Here is a 9919-nt window from a genome sequence, read left to right on the forward strand (position 1 = left end):
GAGCTGCTGTGGGCTTATGGCAATATCTTTCATTTCCAATGTTTAACTTATCGTAAAGATTTCAATCAAACTGGAGATCTGGGTTTCTTCACCCCTGACTAGTTTCAGGCTTTTGATAAAAATGTTAATTTTAGTTCAGACTGGTTCTTGTTTATTGATGGTTTCATGAAACGTGACTGAACCTGGTGATTTCTGTGGCCCATTTCTAAGTTAGTGTCTTTGGAACCAGTTTAGTGCAGAGAGATCCCGGGTATTAAAGTCAGTCATAGAATCCCTACAGTGTGGAAGCAGGCTGTTCAGCCCATTGGGATCTGTGTGAACCCAGCACTAAGTTCAAACGTCTGGCAAATTCCCAAACACTCGGCAGATTCTCAAACGCCTGGAGGATTTGTGTTTGATGCCCCACTCCAGCTCCCTGCAGCTGAGACTGGGAGTGCTGGCAATGGGGATGGGTACGCCACTTGCAGACTCCTCCTGTCCCTTTTGTAGAGCCACCTAGACTCCACTCAGAATTCTGACCCGAAGTTAGCGTCAAGCAGGTTGAAAGTACGTACCTTTGAGAAGAGACCGAAACAGCCCAGGCAGCTGATAATGCAGAAAACCTCTGGTAGTCTCGGCCCACCTCCGCGTGGCTGTAAACAGGGAAAGGCACTCGCTTAACCAGGGGTACATCCTTCAACATGGTCTGTCAGTCCCTCACCTCCACCTGCTCGGGTCCCTCACCTCTACCTGCTCTGGTCTCTCCTTACACAGTAACTAGCAGCACCAACACAAACTGAGCGGCTGGGCCAAACCAACTAACTTTGTGCTCTCCTCCTAGAACAACAATCACACTGCACTTCCAGAATTTTTAACGGAGCCATGTTTTGGGACAGGGTCATCCCAAACTGGTTCTTCTCTCCCTGATTATTCCTGAGGGAGCACCACACTGTCAGAGGGTCAGTGTTGAGGGAGTGCCGCACTGTCAGAGGGTCAGTGCTGAGGGAGCGCCGCACTGTCAGAGGGTCAGTGCTGAGGGAGTGCCGCACTGTCAGAGGGTCAGTGTTGAGGGAGTGCCGCACTGTCAGAGGGTCAGTGTTGAGGGAGTGCTGCACTGTCAGGGGGTCAGTGCTGAGGGAGTGCCGCACTGTCAGAGGGTCAGTGTTAATGATACCAGTAACCTTACAGCCCTCACCCCCCACAGCAGCGTAAACCTCTCCAGTTAAACTTACTGTCAGCCTTAAATATCACCCAAGAGAAAGTTCAGATCATTGAAAGAAGTCAGTCAGCATAACCAGCCACTGACTAGGTCCTAAAAATGCAATGTCCTCTCCCTTTGAAGTCTGAAACCTTGCAGAATTATCTCAGGGCAAATTTTACCCACAGGCTTAGACTAGTTGTTTTCACTTTAACAAACTGACAGATATCATCTACACATTTGATTTAAGAATTCTACAGTGCTTTTGAAGGTTTGTAAGGATTAAATTTGAGACTACAACCTTTTTTATTCTTGATGATGAATATGAACTATAAGATTTAACTCCCGATTACATTGTAGTAATGAGAACGATATTGCAAATGTATGATAATTGAGATTAGTAATTATATGAGAATTCTAATTTAAATTTGGATATCATCTTACAATCCACCTTAATAACAGTACATTCAAATATACGTGAGGACAATTATACGCACAATGCAGTACAATTTCTTAATAGGATGGATGACTTTCTTTCAACCTATAAGAGGTTGCGCCAATGCAAGGTCTTCATGTCTCAGAAGTCAGCCCTAAAGTGCTGTGGTGTGTGTACGAGGTTCAATTGCTTTAAGACCTGGGTTCCTTTAAGAAAGCTGGATAAGGCAATGAACCAATGCCCAGGATGAGACCACATGGCCAATTGCCCCATGCAGCCAACATACTGGAGAGGTTGGATTACACATAGTTATCTGTAACTGCAAGCTGGAGTCTGGGCTGTTTAATAAACATAACCTGTGTATGCAAGGAAATACAACAGCATGTGATGGTCATTTCAATCTAGTTTAGAGTTTCTGCTCAAAGTCACAAGTAACTGGCTGCCATCCTTCAGTATTACATGTTTATTTAAAAAAAAGTCTAGTCTGGAGTAAGTTACCTCACAGGTGCAAAGTTAGTAAAGTTTTGTTGACCCACTTCATAACTTCCTCTGACTGCAATACTGAGTGCTTGCTCCTGGTAACTTGTCAAATTCTACATGCTTTAAATATTAACATTTTAATTGCTGGATTAATTTGGTAATTTTCTTAGCAATGACACTGAGGGAGTACTGGATTATCAGTGGGTCATTACCAGTGGGCTAGGAGGCATTTGGTATCCATTCATAACTGTGAGCCACTTCCCATAGGCCACATGGTGTAGACAAACCCACAGTGCCCTTAGGGAGGGTGTTCCAGGATTTTGACCCAGTGACACTGAAGGAACAGCGATATGTTTCCAAATCAGGATGGGGAGTGGCTTATTGAAGGGGAACTTGAAGATTGTAGTGTTCCCATCTATCTGTTACCCTTGTGTTTCTAGGTGATGGTAGTAGTGGGTTTGGAAGGTGCTACTGAAGGAGTCTTGGTAAGTTACTGTAGATGGTGCATTCTGGTACTGGGGCACTTTGATGCCACACTCAGTTTTCTTCCCTCATCTTTTGAATTCAGCTGTTTTGTCCATGTTTGAACCAAGGCTGTAATGAGATCAGGAGCTGAGTGGCCCTGGGGGAACCCAAACTGGGCGTCACTGAGCAGGTTATTGCTGAGCAGCTGTTGCTTGATAGCACTGTTACTGACACCTTCCATCACATTACTGATGATCGAGAGTAGACTGATGAGGTGGTAATTGGCCGGGTTGGATTTGCTTTTTTTTAAATGTACAGGACATACCTGGGTAATTTTCCACATTGTTGGGTAGATGCCAGTGTTGTAGCTGTACTGGAAGAACCTCGCTGGGGAAGCAGCAAATTCTGGAGCACAAGTCTTCAGTATTATTGCTAGAATGGTGTCAGGGCCCATAGCCTTTGCAGTATCCAGTGTCTCCAAACGCTCATTGATATCAAATGGGAATATTTGATTATTCTCCTGAATTATGCTTTGTAGATGGTAGATAGTCTTGGGAATGTGGAAGTGAATTTACTCATTTTTTTCAATCATTTTGACCGTTCTTAGAATCATTAACATTAGAAAGGTAACCTGCACCATGGACACACTCCCACCAGAGATAACATGCAGCAAAGTGGTTATTGTTTCGCACGCTCCCAAGTCAGACACACTTTCCTCTAATCCATATTGTCTACAGGAAGCTGGACTGCAGCTGGATACAGAATGGTTTGGAGTTGGGAAAATCTGGATTGGAGTCTACATTCCCAACATCTACAACATGACGTTTTTTTTTATTCATTCATTGATTGGAAGAGGGTGTCATTGGCTAGGCCAGCATTTATTGCCCATCCCTGAGAGCAGTTAAGAGTGCTGTGGGTCTGGAGTCACGTGTAGGCAGTTTCCTTTCCTAAAGTACATTGGTCAATGGGTTCTTCTGACATTCAACATGGTCATCATTTAATTGGCTTCGACAGAACCTTATCTAGGTAAGGAAACTGATGAAGATATTCCAAGATGCTTCAAACAGCCTGCCTTTCGAGACCCTTAGAGAAACACTGTAAACATTGTCAGCCTTGGCCGAGGAGAGAGAGCTGGGAGGTGGAAAGAGAATGTAGCAAACCAGAGCTAGACCTTACCAAGAGGCATCTGCAATATCCAAACTTCCTGCTGCCATCGATGTTGGTCAGAACGAAGGAAAAGGTTTCACTGAAAGAAATGGAGAATATTTTGTCCAGAATAAGCATAGACTCATGACAATGTGTATTAATATAAAATGAATGTTACACGCTGGTTCTAAACAAAATACGACTTTTGATCACATAAGGGGACATTACCTCAGTTGAGTAAAAGCTTGGTCAAAGAAGTAGGTTTTTAAGGGGTTTTGCGAAAGAGGAGGAGAACAGTGGAGCAGTCTAGGGAATTCCAGAGCTTAGAACCCAGGCACATGAAGGCTCAAGTCCCTTTGGAGAAGTGATTAAAAGTGGAGGTGCTTGATGGGCCAGAATTAGATGGGAACAAGCTAACTCCAAGTGGGCTGGGAAGGGCTTACAAAACTACAGAGAAACATGGAGTTGTAGGTTATCAGACCAGGCGTGATCTCACTGAATAGTGGAGCAGACTGGATGTCTTATAATCTTATGATCCAGCAACATGAATACTGATCCAGGAATCTCCAAATTAAATTTTATCAATATTTAGTATGATCTGTTAAAATCCTCGATACATTCCTTCATTGAATGACTATATTTTTCCAAAAACAAAACGTTTGGTGAAACCTGCTGGGCATCTAACAGATCACCATTCTACAAGTTTAATTAGGTGTCCCAGTACTCCAATGATGGGCACCCACCTGACATAACACATCCAATTCTGCTTATTTTAGAAAGCAGGCACATCAGGACTATGATAACACAGTGTAGAGCTGGATGAACACAGCAGGCCAGGCAGCATCAGAGGAGCAGGAAAGCTGACGTTTCGGGTCGGGACCCTTCTTCAGAAAATCTTACAGCAGGACTATAACCTGTTCTCCCTTTGGCAGTTTTGCAATCTGTATCTATCTCTCTTTGACTGGTTGTTTGGTTCTAACTTGGACGTAAAGCATATGCTGGCCATAAACACTTCCTCAGTTCTGAAGAAGGGTCACTCGACCCGAAAAGTCAACTCTGATTTCTCTCCACAGGTGCTGCCAGACCTGCTGAGCTTTTCCAGCAAATTCTGTTTCTGTTTCAGATTTACAGCATCCGCAGTTTGTTTGGTTTTTAATAAACACTTGTATTCTGCCATTTTTAACAAGGGCTAATGGGATCTCAAATTTCTGACTGAAGTTGTTTTGTAGCTTCCTACCTTTACCTTCAGGTCATCATTCTGTGCTTTATGTCAGAAATCCAATAGCGGAAGGAGAGAACCAGAGCTATTCCCTGTACTGCCATATTTTTTTTACAGTATTACAAATTGCATGCACTATCTAACCCAGGCACCACAGGCCCAGTCCCTGTCTGTTTCTAGAGGCTCAAGTAAATCCCTAGTTACTGTCTGCAAATAGCTAAACACAAGAGTTTGAGGATGAAAGTAAGCTTGGAAATGGGTTATAAATACAGAGGAGTCAAAGATGGGTTTTTGAGCATGTGAATATTATTTGAGGTGAGGGTGATTTATTTGAAGAAGAGTGTGCTATTTGAGGATGGCTGAGGAGAAGGCAGGTTATTGGAGGATGGGGCATTGAAAGCCCATTTGAAAGGGTTGGCTCAGTGCCCACAGACCTTGGATTCTTTACCACAATCAGGACCCGAGATGTGAAGCATCCAAACACAGACCTGGAATTTCCCAGCACAGAACTTGGGCACTCTCCACTCCAGAGCTTCTGTGCTGTACTGGAATCAGCTGTGCTAGTAGGTGATAATGTAGGTGAAGGTACTAAAGGACTGTTACCAAGAGGTTAAACCAAGACCCAGTCTGCATTGTCAAGTTGTCACAAATTATCTCATGGATGAAGAGCTTTCTCTAGTGTCCCAGACCGATGTTACTTATTCAATAAAGATTACATGGTCATTTTTCACATTGCTGTGTGAGAATTGGCTGCTCCTTTTCCTACAACAGTGCCTACACTTCAAGGTATTTCAACAGTTGTCAAACGTTGGGACACTCTGAGGCCACAAAGTTCTCTCTTTCCCTTCAAATGTGGACTCAAGAAATCGAAGCTTTCTGATTGCAAAGAGGAGTAAATGAGAAGGACACAAACCTCTCGTATTCAGTGAGTGGGGCCCAGGTGTTGCCGTCTGGAAAACAAAACAGTGGGATTGCCCTCAGTAAGCTTTCCTCCTCCTCCTTCTGCGAACGCATCAGATTCTCCCTCTGAAACAAACAGAAACCTTCCGAGATTAGAACCTGACACATGCACCTTCCCCCAGTCACACAAACAAGGGGACATTCCACACTCCGAGTACCAGCCCAACCACTACACCACTCTCCTCAGCCATGACCCCTTCTCCATGGATACAGGAGGAGGAGGTATAGTGATGATGTCACTGGGATAGTAATCAAGGGGCCGAGGCTTATGCTGTAGGGTCAGGGGTTCAAATCCCACCAGCGCAATTGGTGAAATGCAAATTAAGTTAATAAATCTGGGATTGAAAGCTAATCTTTGACCCTGCTGACCATCATTTGTAGTAAAACAAACCCTTCTGGTTCACCAATGTCCTGTAGGGAAGGAAACTTGCAATCCTTACCTGGTTTGGTTTACACGTGACTCCAGACCCATTGCACTCAATCAGACCATAAGGAACAGAAGTAGGCCATTCAGTCCATTGAGTCTGCTCTGTCTTTCAATGAGATCATGACTAAACCGGTAATCCTCAACTCCACTTTCCTGTCTTTTACCCATAACCCTCAACAAAAATCCATCTGTCTGGGCCTTGAACATATTTAATGGCCCAGCCTCAGCAGCCCACTATGACAAATAATTCCACAGATTCACTGTCCTTTGAAACAAGAAATTCCTCCTGTGTAACTGCTTATACTGAAATGATGCCCTCTGGTCCTAGACTCTCCCACAAGGGGAAACAACCTTTCCACATCTGCCCTGTCAAGTCCCCAAAGAATTTGTACGTTTCAATAAGGTTGCCTCTCATTCTTCTGAATTCCAATGAGTACAGGCCCAACCTACTCAACCTGTCCTCATCAGACCTTCCTTCCATACCGGGAATCAGCCTAGTGAAACTTCTCTGGGCTGCCTCCATTGCCAGTCTATCTTTCCTTAGTTAAGGAGCCCCAAAACTGTTCGCGGCACTTCAGCTGTGGTCTGACTAGAGCGTTATATAGTTTTAGCAAAACCTCTTTACTTTTGTACTCCAGTTCTTAACTGCCCTCTGAAATAGTCTAGTAAGCCACTCAGTCCCAGGGCAATTAGGAGTGGGCAAAGAATGTTGGCCTCACTAAGTGATGCCCACATCCCATAAAGAGTTAAAGAAGAAACCTCTCTGTTCTCTCCCTGGACACTCACTCACTTGCCCTGCTCAATTACACTTAGCTCCATCATACACTGTCCCCAGACTCTTGGTCCCTTACTGCAGGCATACTGCCCCCTCTACTGGGCAGTCTAAACCACAGACCACCCCAAAAAACATGGAGTGTCCGAAACACAGTGTGGTCAAGGTAAAGTTGGGACTGGGTGAAACAGTTTAAAAGGGACTTGATGGGCAACTTTTTCCACACAGACGGTGGTGCCTGAGGAAGTGACAGATGCAGGTACAGTTACAATATTTAAAAGACTTTGGACAGGTACATGAATAGGAAAGGTTTAGAGGGATATGGACTAATGCAAGAAATGGGGCTAGTTTAGCTTAGGAAACTTGGTCGGCGTGGATGAGCTGGACCAAAGGGTCTGTTTCTATGCTGTATGACTCTAAAATTGGTTCCACTATTTCCCATGACTAAAAGCATTAAGTCAGGGTTCACACACCCGTGAGGAAGTTTTCTATTGGCCTTCACCGAGTGGATGACTGAATAAAATATCTTACTTCCTCCCACAAACAAAATGCAGGCAGACGAACAATCAACGAGGGACTGAGACATGTTTTCACTCACCTTCGGAAACTGGTACGCTATCTGTGGCTCGTATGTCGCTCCAGACTTCTTCAGAGAAACAACCACCAGGTATTCGAAGAAGAACTGCCCTGAATAGCGGGATGAGTCCTGCTCTAGTGTCTTCTCTTCAGCTGAAATACTCCTCTCGATACCTGCTTTAGAAACACAGGATGCACAGTTTCTGATGTTCAGTCTTAAACTCCTCCTGGTTGACCTCAGCACCCTGTTTATAGACATTCCATGTCCTCCACTTCTCAAGGTCAGTGAGCTCTCTTGCTTCACTTGGGGATCAGTAACCTCTAACCTGGTCCCATCTCCCGGCAACAATGATCTCCTAAGCTGTTCCATTGCTGACGGTATTCCCTTGTCTTGGCTCAATTCTGGGATCTGCAACGTATCCGGCTCTATCTGAGTGTCAGTGATTGCTCTGCTCCCTAACAGTCTCCTGTCCTGCTGCTACACTTGCTGCTAATGAGCTATCTTTTCATCTGTTACTCCTCATACGTTAAAAACTATTTGGGGTTTTCCATCTTCACAAGGAAGTACAAAAGTCAATAAACAGGTTGTGGTTAGGACGAATGTACCGGGTGCCAACTGTCATTAAAGGTGTTGAGAAACAGCACGGTTTGCTCAAGGCTCTGGGATAAAATACAGGAGACAAAAATGAAGGAGAAGAGCAGTCCGCAGCTCAGGAAGAGGAACTGCTGATCTGACAGCCTGGGGTATGGAGCGTTTGTTCAATTCCATTAATAAACTCTTGTTACTCAGTTAAAAACAGAGAATCAGTTAACTCCTGTCCATGTGAAACTGAGGAGTCACTCTCTTGCTCTCCGTTGGTGGATTGGTGGAATGAGATTGAATAATTACAGCAATGATTCTCAGTGATAACAGGATGCCAGGGCAAGCATTTAGGATTCAAACTTCAAATGGCAAGTTTGATCACAGAGAACGAGAGAGAGAGAGAGAGAGAGAGAGAGGAGGCTGCTCTGGGAGCTGAACAGATATCGCTATCACTGAGACTCAGCCCTAATGGTCAGAATGGATTCACATCCACGCATAACATCTGAGGCACAGCAGGAGGTGGGAGAGCTAAGTGAGACCAGGCTGGGGAAAGGTGTGCGGGGCTGGGAACAGGAGGAGGGAGAGCTGAGTGAGACCAGGCTGGGGAAAGGTGTGTGGGGCTGGGAACAGGAGGAGGGAGAGCCGAGTGAGACCAGGCTGGGGAAAGGTGTCAGGCAGAGCAAGACTGGGAACAGGGAGTGGGAAAACTGAGTGACACCAGGGTGGGAAGCGGACAGAATGCATTCAAAACAAAATCAAAGTATAACATCATAGGAAAGCGAATAAGTGGTTGGTAGATGAGTACCTCTTTTGTTAGTACTCTCTCTTTCCTGTAAATGAGGGCGTTTTCTCAATTGGGAGACATGAAAGAAAAGACATTCACTTCTGAAGGACATCACTAGTTATGAATAAGAGCATTAGCACAGGGCATTCATTGAAATTACTCACTCAGACAAGATATTAATGCAATTTGAAAAGAGAGGTCACAGTCTTGTTTTGTTACAATCACAGATGAGCAGCTGAAACCTATTGTTGACAATTGCAGTGCTGCCCTGTGGAAGCTGCAGAATCACACAGATTGGATGTGTCTCTGTCTGCTTCAGCTCAGGAGCAGAGTTTCTGGGCTGAAGGGGCAGTTGGAGGTTAACAATTTCCTGTATGGTTCAGAAAATATTAATCAAGGAAGAGGAAGTCGGGAAAATATTGGTGGAAGTGGAAATGCTTGAGGCAATGGATGGTATGAAATTTACTTCACAGAATGTACTGGAGAGGCTGGGCTATCTTTAGAGAGTAATACATCACTCAGTCTGGATAGCTCACATTCCAGGTTGCCAAGGGAAACAGGAATGATGATAGAAGTGTTCACCTTGGTCTTCCAATCCTCCCTAGATATAGGGGAGGTATCGTGGGATCGGTAAGTGGCAAATGTTCAAGACAGAACACAGCTATTTTTGAGATAGTAGGTACTGCAGATGCTGGAGAATCTGAGATAACACAGTGTAGAGCTGGATGAACACAGCAGGCCAAGCAGCATCAGAGGAGCAGGAAGGCCGATGCCTCGGGCCTAGACCCTTCTTCAGAAAATGTTATCTCATGATTTTGTTTATGTTTTTAACTATTAATCACCATCCAGGTCTGCTTATTTTTAATATACTGGGTCTGCTTTATTGTTTTTTTT

General features: G+C 44.5%; 1 protein-coding gene across 1 annotated transcript; it reads right to left on the bottom strand.

Annotated features, from left to right (window-relative positions):
* Positions 1 to 386: 386 nt before the first annotated feature.
* Positions 387 to 8109, bottom strand: LOC109923318 (DENN domain-containing protein 2D-like). The gene is made up of 4 exons (XM_020523358.2): positions 7681 to 8109; positions 5837 to 5949; positions 3735 to 3804; positions 387 to 632 (listed from the first exon to the last, which is right to left on the bottom strand). The coding sequence occupies exons 1-4, from the start codon at positions 8026 to 8028 to the stop codon at positions 507 to 509; spliced, it is 657 nt and encodes a 218-aa protein (XP_020378947.2). The 5' UTR covers positions 8029 to 8109; the 3' UTR covers positions 387 to 506.
* Between the last annotated feature and the right edge of the window lie 1810 nt (positions 8110 to 9919).

The sequence above is a fragment of the Rhincodon typus genome, chromosome 25 (assembly GCF_021869965.1).
Source record: "Rhincodon typus isolate 14 chromosome 25, sRhiTyp1.1, whole genome shotgun sequence".
Classification (NCBI taxonomy): domain Eukaryota; kingdom Metazoa; phylum Chordata; class Chondrichthyes; order Orectolobiformes; family Rhincodontidae; genus Rhincodon; species Rhincodon typus.

Excerpts from the sequence above, each read along its gene's own strand:
- LOC109923318 (XM_020523358.2), bottom strand. The coding sequence starts at position 8,028 with ATGGAACAGCTTAGGAGATCATTGTTGCCGGGAGATGGGACCAGGTTA. Across the intron at positions 3,805-5,836 it reads CCACTCACTGAATACGAGAG|TGAAACCTTTTCCTTCGTTC; the intron begins GTTTGTGTCCTT and ends CATTTCTTTCAG. Across the intron at positions 633-3,734 it reads GATATTGCAGATGCCTCTTG|CCACGCGGAGGTGGGCCGAG; the intron begins GTAAGGTCTAGC and ends CCCTGTTTACAG.